Consider the following 24,740-nt stretch of genomic DNA (forward strand, 5'->3'; position numbering starts at 1 on the left):
TAACTATATAGCTGAAACATTAAATTTAATCAGAGTTAACAGCTCATAGAAAATGTCTATTGCAAAAATGTAGTGACAAAATACAACAAAGTTTAAATACAAAGGGAAGAAAAGAGTATTTTTAATAATGTAAATTGGTCCCCACCCATTTGATTTATCATTGTTATATTTCAGGAGCTGCAAAACTCCACAGCATCTGAGGGACAAGTTGTGGTATTGGAATGCAGGGTCAGAGGACCCCCTCCCATTCACGTGAAATGGTTTCGACAGGGTGTTGAAATACAGGATTCTCCAGACTTCAGAATTCTCAAAAAAAGTAAGGCTACTTTTGATATGGGGTAGGGAAAGATCACAAAATTAGTCTGTCAGGATTGAATTTAGGATAGAGTCCTCTTTTCTTCACATTTCAGTGATTATAATTGCTAGAAGTAATAACTGAACTATTGCTACCAGCAATGTGTCTTTCTAATTTTCTAATGTGTCTACATAGAGTCTGTACTTGTATCCAGTACATTTCAATATAATCTGTTCATTCATTATACTGTTGTTTATTAATGTAATTTCTAATATAATTTTTCTTGTTTGTTTCCCCTCCTTATGATATGATATGCAGAGCCACGATCTGCAACTGAACCTGGTAAGAATCATATGAAAAAATAATCTCTTGATTCACTAGCAATTTGAGTTTGTACTGAGGCCATAAATAGAAAAATGTTTCTGCTGAGCATTGGTAATATGAAACTCCCTTAAAGACAATGCTTCTTTATCACACCTTCCACACTCTACACTGTCCTTTACATCAATTCCTTTATTAGTTAAACAGTAAATTCCATTTAGACCAGCAAGGAGAGTCTCACAGCTTAAACTTTAAAGCAAATGTCATTCTCAGAAAATGAGCAACATGAATGTTGCTGAGGAAAAAGAACAATTCCCACAAAATTCCACTACCCAAATTGTACTCATTAGAGTTTCATAACAGTCAACCACTAAACAATAGTTTTGCCAATCTAGCTTGGCAGATGAGAAGCATCTTAAATGCAAGTGAAAGCTTATCCTTAAAAACAAGGGCACATTCAGTTTTCCTAGACTGTTTGCGAGAAAAAAGTCCTAGATTTCAGCATGCAAAAGGTGTTTTTCCAGCTACAAGTTTTCTCTGGTTGCTTCATTTTTCCATTATAAATCCTTATATGCTGAGGCAGTATCTTGGATAGTAAGTGATGCTAAAAAGGCTGAGAATGTTTGTTTTCTTTAATGTTTAGATTCAAACTAAATGTAGAAGGAAATGTAGTAATACAGTCTGAACCTTACTCTAAGAGGGTGGTTGTGTTTGAATATGGTTGAATTTGGAGAGAGTTTTAATTATGGAATAGAAATTACTCTATAATTATGGAGTTTCTATGAAGTTTAAATTTACTATCATATCTTAGGGAGGTTTTTTAATATCTAATTTTAAACGGTTCTGTCAGAACTCAATCATGAGCAATGATTGCTTAATTTTTTAAATATTTTTTACCCCCTCAATCTTTAAAGGCAACAGAATGTGTATAATACTACATGAACAAAGTATTTTAGAGTAGGAATACAACATTACCTAGTAGAAAAGAGAAGCACTTGCTTTCTTGAGATAAAATATTCAGATTCCATCTTGTGAATAGTGAGCACAAAGGAAATAGTATATTATGCTTCTTACTAGAAGGTATTTTGCATGGACAAGTAATTAATTTTCAGTATTGTTAGTTGCAAGGTTCATATAGCCCATTTGACAGTTGTTACTGTGGAATAAGTAAGAATAATCATGATAGTTCACAAAGATAACAGTATACTTTCATAACAATAACCTGAAATGGAAAGTGAATTAAAAAAATCATGACTTTGCCAGCCCTCTTACATACCTTTACCACCATGTTGATGGTGCTAAATGCTATCCTTCCCATGTCTAGATAGATTACAGACTCTAGGAAAAGATGTCTGAATCTTTTGAAAGGGTATTAGGGAATGACAGATCCTTACATGAAAAGTTGATTTCTTGAGTTTTCACAGGTACAGAAAACCTATTTTACATCAAAGTATCTCATACCATTCTTAAAGTAGGTGGTAAGGCAAATGTAGAAAGGGGTCTCAAAATATTGTTTTGGGGTCTGTATTGTTGTGATTTAATAGACATAACAGTAGTGAATGCCTGATTTCAATGTCTGAGAGTTTTTTTCTTGCTTGTAATTCTGTTGTAATATATACTTATAAGCACCTTCCTGCTACCCAAAACCTCTGAAAGAGTTTCAGTTTGGTGTTTTGTTCTCCCTGGATTCATCAAGCTAAGCACCATCCCTGTAAGACTGGTGCAAGTATCAGTTCCTACTAAGCACTATTATTAATATGCAGTGTCTTACTCTCTACTAAAATTAATGATCATACACTTACTGGCTTCTTTGTGTTGGAATAGTCTCTGTGCATGCAAAGAGAATGTAAATAAAGTTTGGGCAAAATACTACCTTTTGGCATAAATGATGAGTAATATTTTATGTATTTGTAGTAATGTTGGTAATAAGTAGCATTGGTTTTTAGGATGTCATGAAGGACCTTAAAATTTCTACGACAGGAAGCTGGGTGGGTACTGGAAATATAATAGGTGCAGCACTGCTATGTGATGCAGTTCATATTGTAAGAAGCCAGATAAAACAGTATCTGCTGATACTGTTTTACACACAACTGCTGTTCAGTACAGATGAATATGTGTGCAAGATTGGTAAGGAAACCAATATACCTATGCTAGTTAAGTACTCAAAATTTTGAAACATGAACATAATTTGTAAACATTTTCCCAAGTGTACAACTTCCATGCAACTTTATATACATTTTAACAAGTTGTAGTATGACTTTAATTGCTCATTGTCAACCAAAGTCCAGTCATCACTTTATAATGCTCAAAAATATTGATTATCCTGTGTTGGGCCAGTACTAATGATTTAAAAGAAAAATATTCCATGAACTCACACAGGTAAGAAATTAAGAAGCAAGGGAGAGTTGCCTACTTTTTTTTGGGTACATTCTATCTACCCTAATGTGTTTTGCACTCCTTTTTCTGTCTAGACAGAAATCAGTTTGCATCACAAATCTCTCCAGACTGCTTTGTAAATTAATAGCTAGTCAGATTACTAAAGCCAACATCACAGTTTGTCAAATTACCTGCTCTGTACTTCTTTCTTGAAAATTTTGACTTTATACTGTCTGAATTCTTCAAAGAGCAGGCTGCCTGAGAATGAAAAATCCCATGGAGTCATTTGCCAGCTGTTGATATTTTGACCATTACTCAGCTGTCTGGAGGCAGCCACAAACTGTATTGAATTACATTAAAACAATTGTCTAATGGTATGTAAGAAGAAAACTATATGAAGTAATTTTTCTTCAATTGCCAAGGAATTGCCATGTACACATACTTACTTTTCTTAAGCACAATACTGTGTGTATCCATCTGAAACATATCAAAAGATAGTCCTTACTTTCTCTTCGATTGTTCTTTCTTTTTCCTTATTTGGCCGCTGTGTTCCAGAGCTTCAACTCAAGTAACTCTCTAAGAAGTCTTCCACTATTTCTGCATAATATTTGAATCTGAAAATATATGGCAAATGTTACATAAATCCTTACCGTTTCCCTACACCAAAACAAACAAAAAAAAAAAATCAGCTTTCTGGTAGCTGATTAAATTCAAAACACAGAAATCTGTGTAAAAACAAAATATGACTGAGAGTCTGGCTCTCATTTTCACTGCTGAGCAGCAAAGAAGAGATTGAAGAGAGCAATTTCCAATAAAGTATAGCCAAAGATGTAAAATTAGAAGAAAAACTGAAAACAAGCTAAAATTATCCTTCATTAAATGCAGTCATATCAACCTGTGCACTATTGCCAGTCAATTATATCTTCAAGTGTACTCTGTGCACCTAGGGTACAGGTAGAATTCTGGTCCTGGCAGTGATCCCATCATAAGTCTGACTGATATGACTGTCCTTGTTTGTTGATGCTTCCGAATTCAAAGTAAACCTCTGATCTTTTTTGTACCATGTGATTTTTCAAAAATTTCTGCTATTTCTCTTCAATTTTAAGTACTTAAAGCTCATTGGGTACATTAATCATCACAGTTATGCTGCCAAACACATTGATTTCATCTTCAATGTGTACATCCGACTTCACTTCCAACTACGATATTATAACTGCTTCAGTCTAAGCTTTAGTATAAACTTTTCATTGACCCTGTTAAATGGCTTAATTTTTCTTCACACCTGAACACTGCTTTAGGGACTGAAGTCCATGCTGCCATAGAAGTATTCCTATTTATTGTACCTGAACTAGCTAGATAGCAGCTGTCTTGGGTATTGATTACAATGCTGTAACCTAAGTTCTGTGTTCTAAAACTGCACTATATTGCCCAGTCACATTTGCTCTTGTTCAGTTTTCTTAGTGTTCTGGAGGTTCTATTTGAGATACCTTCAAACATAGTCAGTCTGTATATAGTTTTAAAACTTGTCCCTTAATTTCCTGAGTTTCATAAAGCCTATTAAATAAGCAGAGCTGCATCCTGGCTGGGTAAAGGTATATACAACATCAAACATTAGAAACAGGTAAATTAAATACTTTCTTCATTGTGTTATTACGATTTAAGACATTGATGGGTCAGCAATGCTACCATTATGCTACTCTTTTTCTCTATTTTCACACTTCCCTATTCTCTTTACCTGAAGGATGCATGGGAATCTAAATGAGAAGTAAAGGTATCTAAATGAGAAATGACCTGATGAGCATATTTTTTTGCCAGTATAGTTAAACATCTGATAGGTAGGGGAGCAAGAGGGATAATAAGAGACAGGTTGCCTAGAAGATGGAAGGGTTGTGTTTGGTTGGATTTTTACCAGGAAATCACCACTGTAGCTTTGTGTAGCAGAAAACTTAAAGCTTTGAACCTACAGCTATAGAAATATCTGTTCATTGCATGATAATGAACAACTACTAATAAAAGCCTGTACTTATTTCCCAGAACTGCATGTGCATTACATCGGGGAAAGCTAATGATCACATTTGGAGCTGAAGGTGCAGATATAAGAACTACTCTACCTTTAATGTAATTCATAGAAACTAGAAACATTCTGAAGTAAACACATTGTCAGTGATGAGATTTGTTAAAATGAAACATTTTTCTGCCTTAACAAAGATTATTCTTCCTCATGGATTCGTGAACTATAAAGGGAAAGGATTACTTTGTAAAATGTAATCTTTCTTTCTAAATAACTGACAAAATAGTCAAGTACTTGCATGCCTAAGCATTTTACATGTTTCAGTGAGCAGAATGCTTTTGTGTTCACTTAGTCAAGTGTTAAATATGTTTTAAGGCCCTGAGAACACCATTTCAGAGCTGCTTACTGGAACGCATTTTTTTGATGAAATTATTTGTCAGCTGATGATTGCCGGGAAGTAGAACAGACATAATTTATTTTAAGTCATCAGATTCTACCTAGCATGGTAAGAGAAAGAAAAATAATTACATAAGTCAGGATTTAAAGATAGAAAAATACTCAAAACATGATGCATCAATAGAGTAGTATGGAAACATTTAAAGAACATTTCTCTTCTCAAGTTAGTATTTTATTTCTGTGCTTTCTACAGTAGTGAGCCTTTTAGCAAGGACTTGGAGGTCAAAGATGTTTGGTTTGAAGTGAGCAAAAAATGAATAAGAACAATGGTAATGTGTTGCTTGCATATGGTTTTTGCCCAAGCAGCCTTTTGATGAGCTCTTAGTGGTTTGTTATGTTTTCAGTTTAGCTAGTTTTCTCATGTCTGATTGCAAATGTGTTGCAGTACGCTCATCCAGGTGAGTAGACTGAGTTTTAAACTCTATTTTAATCACTGATTTACTTTCAATTTCTTTTACAAGGATTCTCCTTCAGTAAACAAACCACATCATGATAGAATCCTTTAGAATTCTTTTCTCCTTGAAAAGTAAAGATCTGTTCTTCTCATGTGATCATTTTACACACTTACACTGAAAGAATGTTAGGCATTAATTAGCTCTGTGGTTTGGAAAATAGGCATTCTGTTAGTTGTTATTTCTGCCTTCATTCAAACAGCAGTTCTCAGCATGGTGGGTGTGATTTTCTTTTGCAGTCCTGAAACACTCAGTTTTCAGAATTCTGCTCTTAAATGAACAGGAAACTAGTGTGCTGCATGTATCAGATTGCATCCCCAGAGTCAGTTCAATCCAGGAGTACGCACGTGTGGTTAACAATCTAACTCCAACTGCTTCCAACACGCCAAGACTCTAAAAAAAGCTGATCTCAGTAGTTTAAAACTAGCTTGTGTTACCCAATACTTTCCCGATAAGACTTTCATGAGTCATTAATCTTCATCTGGGTCAGATAAGATCCAATGTGCTACAGTATTACCAGACATGCCTCTTGCAGCTACACAGAATGAGTGGTTTGTGTTGCCAAAAAAAAAAAGGCATGTTCTGCTGCCTCAAAAAAAATCCCAGTGCAAAATATTTAGTTATTCATTCATTTTTAGCCTGTTTCCAGCAGAGGGAGGGGTTTTTTTGGTTACATTGTCATTTATAATTGGAAAAATTATGTAACTTTTTTATTAACTGTCTAAATGAAACAGTGGTCCACAACACAACAATGAAAATTAGGAAGGTGGGGGGAAATGGTTTCCTTCTTTGAACCTTTCCTAAGAGAAGGAAATCTTACCTTAGTAAATCTCTTCTACAGAACAGTTTTCAGGTGAAAGTTATTGGAGTCTGAAATATCTTTCTTCATTTTTCAGTTTGTTTTTATTAGCTGTATTCCATTGATTTTGTGACAATATGTGGGAAACCATGTAAATGTCCAAAAATGCAAAATGATTGTTTATAGAATTGGATTTTGAGACTAGAAAATGAGCATAAGCAAAAAGAAACTCCTAATTAAGGAAACCCATGATATAACATTGCTCGGGTCTAATGTTATCTAAGTATGTAGTGTAAATGTTAGGATTATTTAGATTAGCTATAATGAGAATTTTTTTAAATATTAGAATATCATTAGAAGTAAAGATAAAATAAAGTGACTTCTTAGAAGAATCTGGAAAATATATGCCCAGATAACTAAATGTGCCCCTTATAAATGGATGGAATTGATTTAGAAAACATCACTATGAGATCCAAATTGAAATATGAACAGTTCAGCCTTCATGAAAGTCTTCTGATTGAGGCCTTGGTATAATCAAAGCATATACTATGGCATATCAAAGGAGAAAGAACAGATTTCAAACAGCCACAGAATACATCTGTGTCACAGCATTCAGAAGAGTTTCTGGGGATGTTGTTTTGTCCTATAGTTTCAGTTTATCCATTCTGACTGCTGTGCAGACAGAGACGTCTTTCATGCATAAAGGAAATGTTTACCAATCCAAAGTTTTTAATTCTAGTTAGTTTATACAGAAAAGTTACTTCAAATTCATGACAAAATACTTTCTGTTTTTACTGGGAGTGGGATTTGATCTGAAATGTTGTATTAAATACAGAAAGCTTCAGGGAAGAAGGAATGATGTGATATTCATGTTGGCGTTATTATTTAGAAACCCAAAAAAAGCTTGCAAGTATTAATTTTGTATGCATAAAAATTAAGATATTGGGTGCATAAAATGATCGCACAGACTTGTGACTACAAAATTACTGTTCCAGAAAAACCTCTTTTGCAAACTTAGCTTGGTGAATTTACTTGTTTTATATACATAGTGATTTTAATTGAAGCCATTTATATCGAAAGCTCTTCTGCAGTTCTCCCAGCTTTTCTTTGCATAAGGAGCACTTTCTGGTGTCCTGTGTATTTTATGTCCTTATCATAAAATACAAAAACATTACCTGTTACTTTAAATAGTTTATGATGCAGTTTATTTTTCTGTTTATTTCCAGAAGAGATATGTACCCTTGTAATTGCAGAAACTTTTCCTGAAGATTCGGGACTTTTCGCATGCACAGCAACAAATGAGCATGGTTCAGTTACAAGCAGCGCACAACTAACTGTCTGCTCAGGTATGTGATGAAGGGAAAGGAAGGAATCATAGAAAGAGAAATAATTTCAGTCATAGATCATAGATAATTGATTTACCTGTGAGGTTATCAGTCTGCTTCCCTTGTAGAAAGGCCTGGTGTAAGACAGTTTTGTGAACCTCAGAGCACTTCTGTAAAGCAAAGAGAATGGTTTTTTGGCTTCTTTCCTAGCTTGATAATTTTATTCATGTAAAATAATTTTTTTAAGTGTCTGCCACAAGCCTGGCAGACACGTTAGGATTCTGAGACTAGATGGCAGCAGAGGCAAAATGAAAGCAGATGAAATTATGCAACTAAAGGTGGCATATGCCTTTTGTAAAATAAAAAAAATAATAATTAAAAAAAACCAACCCAAAACCAAGCAAACTATTGTGACATGGTATGTTTAGTTCTGTAATATGTTTATGTACATATTATTTTGGAATGCATTAACTCAGATGCCATTGCAGACATAACACCTATACATACATCTTTCAGCATTTTTAAATGATTTGTTCTTAAATGATGCAGAGACTCCAGGGAGAGGAAGTGCTGTCTCAGCTTTGTTGTCCATACTTGCATATCACAATTAGAGGCTGGATTCCTCTCACAGATTTAAAGACAACTCTTTATTGTGCCTTTTGGAGATGACAAATCAGAGTACAAATAGCCAGTCATATGTCTAATTCAGCATAAATGATCAACAGGAGGCCTAGAAAAAATACCTGCACAGAATCAAAGAGATCTTGCCTTTAACAAACTCAAAATATAGCATGTAGATACCTCATACCTTATCTATAATTGTCAGAGAGATGCTATTTCTGATTTCTTTTTAGCCAATTCAGACAGCTCTAGTCATGAATCACTGACAAGGGAATCCAACAGTGATGATTTCCATCACTTCTCATCACTTCCTCCAGTCGAAATTAGCTCTCTTGAGCTTCCTCCTAAGAAACATGCAGAGACCCACCAAGTAAACAACACTGAGTTGAGATCTGGTATGACAGCCCTTCAGCTACAGCTCAATTCATCAGAGGAAAAAACAAATGGCATCCATCCCGTTCATGGAGTAAATGGAATGATTAACAGCAAGCCAAATGGTGATAAATCCATCCCACCTGCAGCTGTCTTGCTTTCACCCACAAAAGAGCCACCACCTGTACTTGCCAAACCAAAGCTGTGAGTGCTTTTTTGTTTATTTGTTTAAATTTCCTATAAACTTGGTATTTGTTGAAAGCAAATTTTTGCCTGAAGCAATTTAGTGTTAGACAAATAATGTTAAATAACCGTGCCTGCCTCTTGAGCAATATTCTTACTAACGTGATTTATGTTCTAAAGACCTGAATACAAGAGAGAACTGTGTTCTTTCTTATAATGCTACATCAAAGGGAAGTACACTAGGTACATCAAATCTATAGACAAATTTAAGATAAAGTCATCAAAAAAAGGTGGTAGTAGTTGTTGCTCTGTGTTTTTTATTCTTAGTCACTGTACATAAATGTCATAGTGGCCTGAGACTCTTGTATGCTATTCCTGTTTCAACACTGGTTAGCTATCTTCATTCTAAAGGTTCTTGGTTTTGTGTAGTCAGTGGGTATTCAGATGTGTAATGTTTGCATTTTTTGTTACATTGTATGATGTGTAATATGTAACTCATTCTGCTCTCAGGTTACAATGACTGTTCTATAACTAGAAATTTGAAAATGAAAGGCTCAAGGAGAGGAAAGAGAAGTGGAAAAATTGTAATAACCTTTTTAACTTATGTTAGTGATGATACCTTACTTATGCAACAGTGATCTTATGCTATTAACTTAGTTTGATTTTTAGCTCTATGTAGATTCTTCTTTTCCCTTTCTCTAAAGAAATTTTGGAGTGTGACTAAGGAACTAAAAAGGCCATTTTATTTAATTTGCATCAATAATCAGAAGGAGTTATTATTTACAAAATATGTGTGAGAAGCTTTCAAAATGGTCTTCAAGACCACGTGTTTTCACAGAATTACTTACAAAATAAAAAATGCTTTTCTTTTAGCAATCTTTGATTTTAAGCATTCAAAAACACACGCTTGAGGCAGCAAGCTAATAGGACTCCCTTTCTTCACATACTTCTTTTTTCTTTCTGTTGTCTTTGTCATTCTAAGCAGTCTCTGATAACTGTAGAAGAGAAGTGAAAGTAGAAAGACCAAGTGGTGGAATAACTGTGTAGAAGGTGGTGATGGTATGTATGGGAGGGATGCTGCTGAGGTTGGCAACTTGCAGATGATACATGATGTGGAGTAAGCCAAGTGATCTTGTACTCAGGAGCTGCAAGTCCCATTTGTGAAGAGAGGAGATAGCAGCTCCAGGAGAGCAGTAAAAAGCAAATTTCTCTTTAGAGCTTTCTTTCACAGAAATGAGGTTGCCCTACTTAAAGGAAAGAAAGCTGGGTAATAGACTTCCCATTGCATAATGTTGACTGCTACTTGACCAACATTTGTGTTGGTTTTAAACATAGAGTCAACATATAAACAGAGGTGAACATTGTATACAGTAATACGAGAGGGATGCTATTACAAGAATGCTTTCAGTCACTGCTGTCTAAATTGATGACCTTGGAATCACTAGTGCAGTTGCACTTCAGTCCTATATTTTTCTTTAACACCACTTGATGTCCAAGAGGCTGCTCTTGATAACAATCAAGATACATATTTTGCTTGGCCAAAGCCATTGTAAGTGTATGCTGCTGTTAGAAATGGAAATCTTGTCTTCCCCTTAGCCAAGCATTCTTCTCTCAAGCATAGTGGTAGCAAAAAAAAGGGAAAGGGTTCTAATGGGAGGAGGAAAAGGAATGTCTGGCTGCAAAAACTTGAAATCAGCTTTCAGCATTTGGGAAATTTCATTCCAATTAAAAGCTAAAAAGATAATTACAATAAAATTAGCTGAGTAGTAAAGGAGCTATCTCAACCATGAGAGTGATATCTTTTAAAAAGATATGGAGTTATACCTGTACATAAAGTGTTAGTATTTTATGATAGAAGCAGCTTATATTAGCAGTGACATAAGAGCAATCATGTTTGTTATAACCTTTAAAATAATATTTAAACATTTGAAGTAAGGTTGGCTATGTAGAAAGCTTGAAGCTTCTGAATATTAGTGAGATTTCTTTTTTATGAAGCCTGATTCTGATTTTAAATTTCCTAAAGAACTTTTTCTTTTATTTGCAAGCTTATCTTAACTTATGGATTACTTAAGAAGTTTATCTGTGGTCTCTGAAAATACTTGTTCAGCTAACACAGAAAGTAACTGCAAAGAATTTGGGAATGATGGGCCGATTTCTATTTTTTTTTATTATTATTGTTATTTTTAGTTGAACAAGGAGAGACTGAGAACCTTGTTGAAGTATGAAATACTTTTGCACCTTGGCAATGCAGCTGCAACCAACACCTATAAGTAATGATTTACCACAATTCAGTCGAAACCAAGAGCTGGCATTCTATGGAGAGTAACTGTAGTATTTTCATGCTTGAAAGTGTTTTTAAAGTCCTGCAAAATGCTCAGTTTATGGTTGCAGATACTTAAGTAATCCTTAAACCATAATATTAGCTTTTGCCTCAGTCTGATGCTGAGAATATTTAAAACAGAGTTTAACATGTTAATATACATATTTTTCCGTAAGAAAAGCATATGTAGAATTAACTGGGAAAGCAGTCAATACCAGATATTTTGCTAACATGGAATTTAGAAGATAAAAATGCTAAATATGGTTAAAAGGCACAATATTTTATCATGCCTTGTTTGCAACATGGGTTTATGTAGACAAAAGAGGAAGAACTCTTGAAATGAGATTTAAAAATCTGCAATTCTGGTCTCTGCTTCTGTGATCTGTTTGAGGAGGTTGAGCTATTCAAAGTGTATTGCACTTTTCCAGGCAGTATTGATGCAATGCACACATGAGCTTTCAGAAGTGTATCCATAAATGTATGGGGTCTTCAGATACTTGCATCTCTCAAAACTAGGCAGGTTATCAGTGTTAATGTTAATTCCAGTATGTACCCCATTCGTGAAAGTGCTACCTTAACCCCACAATCGTCAGTCTGAAGGTCTGCTAGACATTCCATAGGGCTGTATATAACCTGTCCACGGTTTTGAAAGAACTTCCATTCAGTTGGGTTAGTATTGTTCTTTTTCAAAGTGTCTCCTAAATCAGTGACAGAAAGAGGGTGGTGTTTATATGGTTACTGGATGCACTTACCTGTGACGTTAGGTGGCTTTGTAACAAGCTATCATTTCAAGGTTCATGGACCCAATGTGACTAGTGACATGCCAGAATTTCCTGACTGAAGTACTGTTTTATACCCTTGGAGTATTATTCCAGTCTGTCATGTACAACCATCAGAAAGAGTATTAGCTCAGTGAGAGCTGTTATCTTCCATGGTTGTTCCTTGTAGATGCAGAGAGCAACTGTATGTATTGATAGCCTTCTTTCTGTAGTTAGTCCAGTAACAAAAACTCAAAAGAAGCTAGTAGGAAGCGACATGTTTGATGCTTTTAAAATTAGCACAGCCATAGCAGCCCCTGTAGAATGATCAACATTTATTTTAATTGCATCACTGTGAGAAGTAGCATTCTGCATAGGTATGCATTATTGCATGCTGCGAAGAAGACGGATGGATGGAATTCCTGTCCAAATATGTATTTAATTATTTTTCACTCATCAATGAAATTATTCTTAAATCCATCTTTCTGCTAGCAATTCACTTCAGTATTGAACTTGCTTGTACTTCTAGTCATGTACATGCTATGATGTTTGTAATGCCTGTCCTGACAGGCATTAGCTTTTAAAGATATTGCAAGAAATTATTACTTTGTTGATAATTATATTTGATACATGCAAGTAGTAAGTCATTGTTTAGACTATATTAGGAAGAACTGGATAGAAAAAAACATGTGAGAATAACCAACAATCCAATGCTTAATGCTTTGGAATATACAAAAGTCAGGTGTAAGTCCTTAGACTGCCTAAGACAGCTGAGGCCTCAGAAGCACTGAGAACAGAAACTCATGCTGGGAGCTTTGAAAGCTTCACATTTCCTGTTAGGCAGAACAACAAAACTCTAGAAATAGTGAGAAGACATCTGATTCAAGAAAAATGTTTTCCATCCATTTCTGTTAATGTATATATGAATGTGATTTGCTTTAGCAGTCTAGATTAGGAAATGCTCAACTTTAATCTTAAACCAATTTATATAAGTTTTTGTTTGAAGTTATTGCATCTTCTGACAAAACCTGAATAGAAAACCATTCTTGCATAGTTTGAATGACACACAGAGCAAGGCTCTGCTGCCATTATTTGTATGAAACAATAACAAAGTGTTTCACAATTATGGGAAAGATATTCCCCACCTCTTATATGTGATTCAAGAATTAACTTTTTCCTAGTGGATTTTCCATATTTCTGCAAAAGTTAAAACAAAAGCAGGTATTATTAATTTTAAATTGGAACTGTCGATTGGAATTATGCACACTATATATTCAAGATTTATTTGCCACAGCAAAAATGTTAGAAGTGAAAGTTTTGGTGTTAGAGAAAAAAAAAAAAAATGAAGTTAAACAGGAATTTAAATCAAATAGCAACAATTTAAAATTCCATGGAGTCTGAAAATATACATTACAAATTTATCCCTTTATAGAGCATAAGACAAGTTACTATCCAGAGAACCTATATCAGAAAATTGTGACATGTTGGGTGGTTTTTTTGTCTAGGAGTTAGTGAACACAGCAAACATGTGACTTCACATTCATGAACTAAGGGTCACCCAGGTTCACCTCTTTAGTTCCATCTGCTGTGCTCTTTAAAGGTTGATAAGGACCTTTGGACCCTTATCTTGCTAATAGAGTCTGCCTAGAATAAAACTTTGATCTACACTATTTTCTAGCATAGTAGAAATAACTAAAGCTAATGAAATTTTCTAAAAGGTAAAGCAGAATACTGCACACAAAGTTAATCACTTGATATACTATAAGTCCTGAGCTTTTTCACCATGTTTTCACAACTAATATATGAATTGTTAATTTGTAATACTTTTGTTTCTCTCTCATTTCATACCAGTATGTTTTAACAGGATTAGAGATAAACCAGGGAAAACTTTTTTTAAGAATTTCCATTTCAGTGGCTACTAATCACAGGCACTTGTACTAGGACTAGGTTTTATGATTTACTAACAAATAATATATAAAACTAGAGAAAGCTTTATAAGAGAATATAATAAGAAACAGGGATCTGTCTCCTTTTTCTCTGGCTATTCTTTTATGCAAAAGTAGGAAATCCTGAGAAGAAACAGAAACTATTATAATGTCTCATGGCACACCCATGGACTGAAAGCAGTAGATTAGGTTAGTTTAATCCAAGACATTAGCTGACTTCCTTAGTGACCTTAAATCACTGTAAAAAACTCTGAGACTACTTGGAGATGGAAGAGAGGAAATAGGAAATGTTATGAAATACAGGTTGAAAGTCACACTTATTTGTCATGCTCTGTATCTTGTTGTTCTAAAGAATATTTTAGTTTTTACAAATAAATACATTTTAGCTCAGTGGAGCAAAGTTTCTAAGTATTTTGTTGTACATTAGGTTGACGTTTGCAGGTAGGAGATGAAAAACTACACAGACGTTAGTATGTTGCAGCTGTAGAGACCAGCTAGCTGTTAAAGTACTCAAGAAGACCTAGAGAAAGGACTAGAATAAAAAATATAATTATCTTTTCTTCAGGTTATAATGATGCTAAATCCTAAATCTTCCTACAAATCTTTAAACTGTTCTATCTTTTTATACTTACGACTAAAAGAACACTTCTAAAATCATAGCTCCTTCCTAGAGTACTGCAAACATTTTAGGTACTGTTTTTCTTATGAGAATTTCTCAGCAATTTTGCTGAGAAAGCTGGATTGTCTGTACCTAGTATGCAAATATATATATATATAATACTTCTGTGAAAATACCATAATTCATTTGTACCAGCTTATATCGGCTCTAATGGAACCTCAGAGAGCCTGAGAGATATAAAGCTACTCCAGGTCCACCTCTAAATTCTGTAACTACTGATCAGATGAATCCAATGCTGCATATTACTGATCTGTTTGTTAGTATTATCCTAAATTCAGTTTTATAAGACAATTCTAATCCCAGTGACTTTCGTTATTGCTTATTTAGACTCTTAAAGTCACATGAAAATGTGTCAACAATTTCTTTCATATTCTGCAAAATAGTCAGAAATAATATTCGAAATGATGTGCTGGTTGGTCTGTTGTTAAAGGCTCAGGCAGTAGAATGTCATTTTTTTACCCAGTTCCTAAAATGACTTTAATGAAAACCTAGAACAGATAGTAATTGAAATTGTAAATTGTATTTGAGGTTTTGTCCGTACTCTGCTTTCTAGTGACTTTAATTTCCTTTTTCAGACTTAGAAATAGTATCATGAAAAGCCAGTGGCAGTTATTGCTGAGAAATTTCCTTTTTACTAATGTCTTTGTGCTAAAGCGCTATAGTGCCAAAGAGTAACCATAGATGAACTTTAAGCCTTTAAAACTCTGCAGCAATCTCTTTGTAACAATAGATATCATCAAGAAGAAAGGTTAAAAGAAGATGAGAGATCACGTTTTTTCTTTCTTTTTTCACTGATGTTTTCTGACCTTTAGTAGGTGGAGACAACTAACTGTACATCCTGCTTACATAAAAGCTAATCAGTATTTTAACAAGAAAAGTCAAACATCCTTGAATCAGTTATAAAATGTGTAGTGTGTGCTGCCAGCATGAAATGTGCACAGAACTTCTATGTTTTTCCAGAATTTTTTTTTATTATTTATTTGAGGTTATAGGATAAGCAGGGAAATGGAGGAAAGTGAATAGAATCATTGAATAATAGAATGGTTTGGGTTAGAAGGGGCCTTAAAGATCCTTTAGTTCCAAGCACTCTCCCATGGACAGGGACACTTTCCACTAGATCAGGTTTCTCAAAGCCTCATCCAACTTGGCCTTGGAACACTTCCAAGGATGGGGCATCCAAAACCGCTCTAGGCAACCTGTTTTAGTGGTTCACCATCCTTATAGTGAAGAATTTCAGTGTTATATCTAACCTAAATCCACCTTCTTCAATTTAGATCCATTACTCATGTCCTATCACTTCATGCCCTTGTAAAAAGTTCCTCTCTAACTTTACTGTGGGCCCATTTTTAGGTACTGTAAGGCTGCTCTAAGGTCTTCTCTTTGCCAGGCTGATCTCAGTCTGTCTTTGTAAGAGACGGGCTGCAGCCCTCTGGTCATCTTCATGGCCTCTCCTGGACCATGTCCTTCTTATACTGGTGGCCCTAGAGCTGGATGCTGCACTCCAGGTGGGGTCTAACAAGAGTGGAGGGGCAGAATCACCTCCCTTGACCAGCTGGCCACATGTCTGATGCAGCCCAGGATGCAGTTGGCTTTCTGGGCTGCAAGCACACAGATTTAGACACTTATTTGAGTCTGTTTATTTTAAGTTTCACTTAAACACATGTTGTGAACTTGTTAAAATCCTTAGTGCCTCCAAGAGTGCTCTCAGTCTCTCTTCTGCCCACCTTCATGCCTCTGTTGACTCTCTCTTACTTTTGTTGCCAATCATTACCACTCGTTCCTCTTAAGGTACCAAAAGTAGTCTTTTTTTTCTAAGAAGCAAAGAAAAAATAGAAGCTGGGCCTAAATGCTAGAATCATGTATATGCCTAAATAACAAGCCAGTGGAACAGAATAAAGATAGCAAAGCGAGGGTGGTGCAGATCATGTATTTGGGGTGGTTTGGGTTATTTATGTAACAAAGTTGAGTAGTTTTGTATGCCAGCAGTTTATGATGCACCTTTGAACAAGAAAATACAGGAGGAAATGTTGTAGCATCCATCATGAGCTAAAAGCATTGAGATTAAACATTTTGACTTTTGAAACATTTATGTCGGTTTTTGGTTCTTTCCTTCTTGTTGAAATAACTGTGTGGATTTAATACTCAGAAATGAAATCCAAGTGTTCAGTTCTTCCAGTATGTAGCATTTTCTGAGACATTCTCAGTGTGGTTTTTGAATAGGGGATTCCTGTAGACATGTTCAAGAATCTCTTGGTATCATAGGACAGAATTCTCAAACTGATTAAATGCTTCCCTGCATGCTAATCCTTACAAACTAATCATCATATGTACTTCATGTTTACATAGCTTTGAAAATGGCAACCAACCACATTTGCCTGGGTATTCTTTCATCCCTGACCTCATAATTATCCAATCTATACATAGTTTTGAAAATGTAATACCATCTTTTGCTGGGTAGAAGGAGGAAGGAAAGTTTGAAGTGAGGGTGATTTTGTTTTGTACTATTTTTGTTTTGCTCTACCTCAGTGCAGACAAATCCATTTTTTCAGGACTGCACACTCTGGCTGTAGCAGATAGTTGCTGAAGCATGGTGTTTGTTGTTTTGGTTATCAGGAGAAGAAGAGAAACACTAAATTTTAAAGCACTAATAATAGTATGTCTGTCATCTTTGCCTTCCAAGTGACTTCCTAGGAAAGGCCTGGTTCAGGCTAAGAGCTTGTAGCTAATAGGACAGAAGATTGCATTGCCACTTCCTTTGGCACTCAGGTCTGCAGACAAATAAATAAAAAAATAAATCTCTACATACAGCACCACTTAGTACTCTACTCCAAAATCAGAAGCTGGAAATCTTTACTCAACCAAGACATGATCTAGAACTTGATTTAATAACAGAAAATGAAATTTGTCTTTTAGAAAATCTGCCCGTATCATTTGTACAGGTTTTGACAGTGCTTTTTATCTTGCTCTTAGTTGAGTATGAAATTGATAAAGAAATAGAAATGAAAAATCAACCAATATTAGTTTAAGAGACTAAGAAAAGTACTGCCAAATTTAGTTCTGCCAAAACTCATTTTGTTTGGAAAATGTGTTCAGTAGAGTCAGGGTAGATAAATATACAGGTATAAAATTCCTTTTGATAACATGACCTCTGAAGTATTATAGACATTTCAGTAGTCCATGACAGGCATAAACATAATTACATGGGGTAATCAGCAGGTATTCTCTTTGAATGATATTTGGAAGCTACGTGACTTTGGTTTGAAATCTGCAATGATACGAGAGCTGACTAGTGATTGCACTATCATTCTTTCCTTCAAGAAATACAAAAAAGCAGATAATTTGAGGATTCATTTAACAAGGGAAATTTCTGAATAGCTAATTTACTGCATACTTTATTGCGTGATATATATGCAACAAAGTAGCTAATATGATTATGAGTTCAAGTGCTGTCTACTCACACGTTCCCAGCACCTACACTTAGGGTGCCCTCCTGATTTAAGTTGTTCCTGGAACTTACATTATTGCAGAAACATCTAACCACTCACAATTAGTCCTGCCCGTCTACCTGCAGCTGGTCATGTCCATGCTTTATAAAGTACTCAGTAGAAGTAAGAACTCACACTTTGGTAAGGAGAATCACTGGACAGGATGCTACATCTTATGAAGTTTAATCATAAACCACATAGTTACAGAGCTAATTGGTTTTATTATTCCTTTGTTCTCTTCTGACATATGCCAGTTTTGGGTGGTTTTTACTGAATTATCTGATGCTTTCTGTGCTTCTTCCAACTGTGATTATACTACCAAGCTTTCCTTGTATGTCATTTCAAGTTTTCTTCCTTGTCCTCAGGTTTATCTTTCACTACCTTTTGCATTTAATTACATTTATTAAGTTTTTGTTTTCTGCCCCATATTAAGAAACATTTTCTGGTGTCAAGAATGGGAGACTGCAAGTCAGTGGCATGTGTTTCTATCTGATTCTTTACGCGTGCTATAAAACTTTGGGGAAAGAATTTCCGTGTGCTTCTGTTTTTTGTTGTATATGGTACCAATAGATGTGCCAGGGTTTACAGATACTAATGTCCATCAATTGAAGCCATTAAATTCCTAGTTTATGTACTCAAGCAAAAGCCAAAACTAAACAGACTGAAGACCTAAGAACCAAGTAAGTGCTGCAGGTCCTGTTCTTTCAGCTTTCTGAATATTACCAAATATTTCTTATCAGAAGAAGTCTTATTGCTTTCACAGAGACTTTTATGGATGTAAGAATAGAAAAGGCTTATCCAGTAGAGGAAGCTGTGTTGTTCAGGTAGATGACTGTCAGGGACATAGCTTGATACCTCTAGAATACTGAAAAAATAATATAAGAGCCAGGGAGATGGACCACTTTCAGAGACCTTGTTCATGGCCTAGCAGAAATATTAAGTTGGAAGCATGAGTCTAGAATTTGTCTGTAGAAGGAAAGTTGGGTATTTGATTCAAAACTAGTAGTAATGAAGGCAGAGAAGGCTGTAATGCTTAAGAGAAGATGCCAGCAGTGTTTATACAGAACAGTTCTAAGACTAATATGTTAAAATATTTTGAGGGCATGACAAAGCATTGACCTTTGTATCAAGTAGAACAGTTGTTTACTGGAGATATAATCTCATTTTTATCTTCTAGTAGACCTGATAATAAATACTACCTATCTATCTATCTCTATATATATATATAGTGTGTGTGTGTATGTATAAAAAATAATACTTGTGGGAACCTAACATGGTTGAGATACATGATCTCAACTGAAACTCCTGCCTGTTGTCTTGTAGCAAGCTCTTAGGTATCTTTGTCAAATGCTGCAGTATTTAGTCAGAAAAATAATTAACATATGTGAAGTTAATGTAATCAGACCCCTAGTAAATATCTCAAAAATTTGCTTCCAGGATGAGACCTAGGCAATATGACCTCTCAAAGATGCTGTATTTTTTTCTTTTGACTGATTCCTTATTTTTACTGATCACTGATTTATTAAAGCAGATCTATGTAATGTTTAGTAGTATGCTCTGAATATAGTATCTCCAGTTTTCAAGAATGTGAAGCATCAATTCAGTACAATTGGAAATCTGTGTATTTATCTTTACTCCACATACCTTTACACTATCAAATTATTAGTATCTTGAATGTTCTTTGAAATTTATTTTTCATATCTCCATTATCTGGATTTGTTTTATTTTTTTGTGCTATATCCGGATAACATGACAAAAACCATTGGCTCATCATTTTCTTTGCAAATATGCATGTACTGCATTGAATTTACTCTCTTGATTCTTCTTTATTAGCTACATCACAATATTTAAATGTCCTATCTTTTCCTTTTGCTTCCATTGATCTGTTCATTTGTCCTTTTTCCTACTGCTGTGTAGATTATTAATTTAATAAATTGGAAGAAGAGAGTCTATAGATCATGGAAGGATGGAATGGACACTTGGGATGAATGTAAGACTGTTGTCAGAGGATGTAGGGAGAAAAATAGGAAAGCTAAAGTCTTGTTGGAGTTGTACCTTGCAAGGGAGGTCAGGGACAACAGAAAGGGCTGCTTCAAATACATTGCAGATAAAATTAACACTAGAGGCAATGTAGGTCCACTGTTGAATGAGGCAGGTGCCTTGGTGATAGAGGATATAGAGAAGGAAGAGTTACTGAGTGCCTTCTTTGTCTCTATACTGCTGGAGACTGTCCTCAGGAGCCCCAGACCTCAGAGGAAGGAGGCTGATGAGGACTGGGTTAAGGATCAGTTGAGCAATCTAGATGTACATAAATCCATGGGCTCCAACGGGATGCATTCGTGGGTGCTGAGGGAGCAGGTGGAAGTCATTGCTAAACCACTCTCCATCATCTTCAGTAAGTCATGGAGAATAGGAGAGGTGCCTGAGGACTGGAGGAAAGCAAATGTCACTCCAGTCTTCAAAAAGAGTAAGAAGGAGGATCTGGGTAGCTACAGACAGGTCAGCCTCACCTCCATCCCTGGAAAGGTGATGGAACAACTTATCCTAGGTGCTGTCTCCAGGCATATAAAGGACAAGAGAGTCATTAGGAGCAGTCAACATGGCTTTACCAAGGGGAAGTCAAGTTTGACCAACCTGACAGCCTTTTATGAAGATGTAACCAGGTGGACAGATGGTGGTAGTGCAGTGGGTGTGGTTTATCTCCATTTCAGTAAAGCATTTGACACTGTCTCCCACAGCATCCTCGCAGCAAAACTGAGACAGTGTGGACTGGATGATCAGGTAGTGAGGTGGATTGTAAACTGATTCAATTATCAGTTCAAGGTAAGGATTGTTTTGCATTAATTGCACTGTCATGTTTTCATGAGGCCTCAAATGCTTCTTAGCAGTCAGAGGAAAAACTCACAGCATTTTTAATTCCAAATACAATAATGTAGGAGTTGATGTAGAGTTCTTGTCTGTGATTTCTAGTTTATAATGTAGCTGTTGCATTAATTTTCCTGGTTGGATAAATTACTTTGGATGACCCTGACAGATGTATAAAATGCAGGTCAAATTACTTAGGTTCTCAGTGGGTGAAACCTTGAGGAGACAGGGTAGAAGTCTGAATTTTTAATTTAAAAATTCTTACTGGAAAGGATTCCTTAAAGACAATATGGAAAATGTTTCTACTTAACTGATAAGTTCTTCTTTGTAATATTAAATGGTTATACTGCTTTACTGACATTACAAGGATAGGTATTCAGAATTTTGTAGAAATTATTGTATAACAACATAGAGTTTTAATAATTAAATCACTTGATGATTTGAGTGGGAAGTGAGGCATGTTTCTCTATTAATCCCACCCGTAGTGTTCTTCCGTAATCACACTCTCATTTGTTTTTCTGATGTTCTCAATTTGTGCAATTGTTTATAATTTCTCCAAATTTAATATTACATGTTTTATATATGCTTGTGAAACAGTTAATGTGTTGACCTTCTAAAAAAAAAAATCTGTACTTGCAGCTTCAGAATTGCTTATCTTGTTACATATAGCACTTGTAAAGTCTACTGCCTTCTTGGAACTGCCATACAGTGATTAAGACCCTGGTAAATGCAGATCTTCCTCTACATTCCATGTAGAACTGAATATGATCTCAATGTACACACACAAACCTATACCAGCAATTTTTATTTCACTGAATACAAAGTGAAACATTCTGTCACTGATAAACTGGCTATTTCATCCAAGAACCTGCCATGCAAATGGTAAACTGATGATAATTTGCAAATATAGCAGATGTATTTAAAATGCCAAATCTTGGTTCTAGTTTTAAATACATGAAACATATGCAAGTGATCTATGAGACAGTATTTAAAACTTCTCACTGATTACAGAAGTTAACTTTCCCATATTATGTGACTTTCTCCTTATTCTGTGTGCTAAACACTGGCTTGGAATCTGAAAGAAAATACTCTTCTATAATCTTGTATATGTGCAGTATATGTACCAAACATTAACAGGTAGTGATCTTATGGTAGTATATCTGAAGTTCTCTCATGGACTTTCATAAATTTACCAGGCCAGTGAATGCTTCATGCAAGTCCTTCGGTATTTTCTCCTATTTGTACTTTTTCTTTTTTGTACTTACACTTGTAGCTGATTTCTTAAACTAAGGGTTTCTTTGGGGTTTATTTGTGTTGCCAACTACAGGCTAATGTGTTTTGATTTTTTTTTTTTTAATATGGAAGAGAATGAGGGAAGTAAACAAACTTTATTAAGCTTGAAGCCTCTAGAGTCCTACTGAGTACCTGTGTTCAGAGTACTTGTATGTCACCACTTTCTCATTCAGCTTCCATAATACAAACAGGGTAAGCAAATCCTGTATTTCTGCAGAATCTTCTCAGGTGTTCAAGAATAGCAATAGGTACACAAAGTGGTGATCTGGTCAAAGAACCCATCTTTGTGGTTCAGTGTATTTCTTCCCGGTAGCTGAACAAATTAGAGCATCAACAACACATAAAACTCCAAAAGGTAAAACAGAATGGTATGAATTGCTGTTGCAGTAGTTTAGGGCAGGTTTTAGGAATGATAGGTAGCACACTTTGAGAAAGTGACCTACTAGTTAAACACAGAGAGGAAGTTAATCTAGCCTTGAATGACAAGTTTTATTGCAGTAGTTTGCTTCTGGTTTAACCCAAAGGATGGAGGGGTTTTTATTTTCCACTTTTCTTAATTCAGTAGTATCATTTTCTGTTGTAGCATTTTTAAGAAAAATACTTTTTAGTTTTAAGTATTCAAGACCTACCATACTGAAATGGCAAATATTACTGGAAAAGTCTGGGTTTACTTTCTGGCAACTGATTGCTCCAAACATGCATATTAATTGCATTTTTAAAATTCAGTAAATGTTCTTAACTTCTTACAGGATAACATTGTCATTGCAGATTACACAGAAGTCCCCTTAAGTGTTTTATTTTTTCATTAGTTTTTTTATTAATTTCTGTGGTACTTTACTTCAGGGAATAGTTGTCATATTATTTTAGATGTTATTGACTTACTGAAATTGCTTAGAATTTTGAGTTGAATAAACTTCAACTTTTGTTTACTTTTATAATGCTCACTGGGAATTTAACTTTTCCTCCCTAAAGCAATATAGGATAAACAATGTTTTCTGTCAGAAACAGAAATTCGTGACTACTCCCTTGGCCCTCCTACTAATCATGTTTACTTAACTCTCAACATAGTCTAAAATAGTCTTTCGTGACATTTGAAGACCTTGTTATCTAGTAAATGCTTGTCTGAGTGAAACTGCCAAGTCAGCCCCAGTCAGAACTCTGTGCCTTCAGCTTCCATTAAAACACACAGACATTGTGCTGGTTATCTGTAAACCCCATAGAAATGTGTAGCATAAAATACTCAATGAACATAAACATCCTATCAGCATCCATAGCTATTGGGATCTTGTAATGAGCCTCAGCCTGTCTTTACTGAAGTCACAGAGATTTTGATGATATACCACAGCAGAGGATTGTATATTCTGCATGTAAAGCATCTGCCTCAAAACAAAATATTCAGAATGGAGGGGCAAAAAATACCCTTACAAATGTCTAGAATTACAAATGTCCAGCCTGGCCGTTGCTGTAACATATGTAAATAGATCTTCTCTCTATATTTTTTCCTACATGTGCATGTGTTAATGTGATTTTACAGATTTTACCTGTGCTTAGAATATTGCAGGGCTATATACCATGGCTTCTAGAAACAAACATGTTGCTTGTTTGTGTTTCCATGTTGTTTACTATCACATAACTTGCAGACAGTGTCTGGCAACAGATTCCATTTTTTGTCAGAATCCTCTTACAGTGGGTCTATTAACACTTCATTTAAGGCTCTGTCTGTAAGCTACGGAAAGCTAGTAGTTAAGAAATGTAGGACCATTATAGGAGAGTCGTGTTTTATCCTCACTAGAGTCTAATTTCTAACAAGTTATCAGCATAAAAGTAGTTCTAAAATGGGATGATTTCCTGAGGAAAAACTCAGGTGTGTACTTCTGGAAAGTGTTTCAGTTCAACCTGAGTCAAGGATAGAAGTTACCCAACCTAGGGCAATATTCTGTTCCAATTGATAAAGAGATACTTTAAACATACATGTCAATTCTCTATTAGCCTTAAAAAGAAGACACTAAAGGAAGCTCTAAATTGCCTTGCCATGTATTGTTACACTGACAGAATGAAAAGTGAGTTAATATTAGCAGATTACTGACACAAAAACGTGAAGGATGGAATTAAATCATCTTCATTTAGCGTATCTAGTTGCTTTTGAAAAATCTGTCAAACCAGAACTCAGAAGGTTTGAAATT

The 24,740-nt window shown here is 35.2% G+C and overlaps 1 protein-coding gene across 3 annotated transcripts in view; it reads left to right on the top strand.

Annotated features, from left to right (window-relative positions):
* The window catches only part of PALLD (palladin, cytoskeletal associated protein), a 190,303-nt gene that overhangs the window by 72,358 nt on the left and 93,205 nt on the right, over positions 1–24,740 (top strand). For 2 of the 3 annotated variants that reach the window (XM_061993409.1, XM_061993408.1), the window contains exons 6-9: positions 175–316; positions 614–637; positions 7,937–8,056; positions 8,890–9,232. In XM_061993409.1, coding sequence (XP_061849393.1) covers positions 175–316; positions 614–637; positions 7,937–8,056; positions 8,890–9,232 — 629 coding nt within the window. Of the gene's footprint in view, positions 1–174; positions 317–613; positions 638–7,936; positions 8,061–8,889; positions 9,233–24,740 lie in introns of all 3 variants that reach the window. The other variant, XM_061993410.1, reaches the window with a different exon arrangement.

The sequence above is a fragment of the Colius striatus genome, chromosome 3, assembly GCF_028858725.1.
Source record: "Colius striatus isolate bColStr4 chromosome 3, bColStr4.1.hap1, whole genome shotgun sequence".
NCBI lineage: Eukaryota > Metazoa > Chordata > Aves > Coliiformes > Coliidae > Colius > Colius striatus.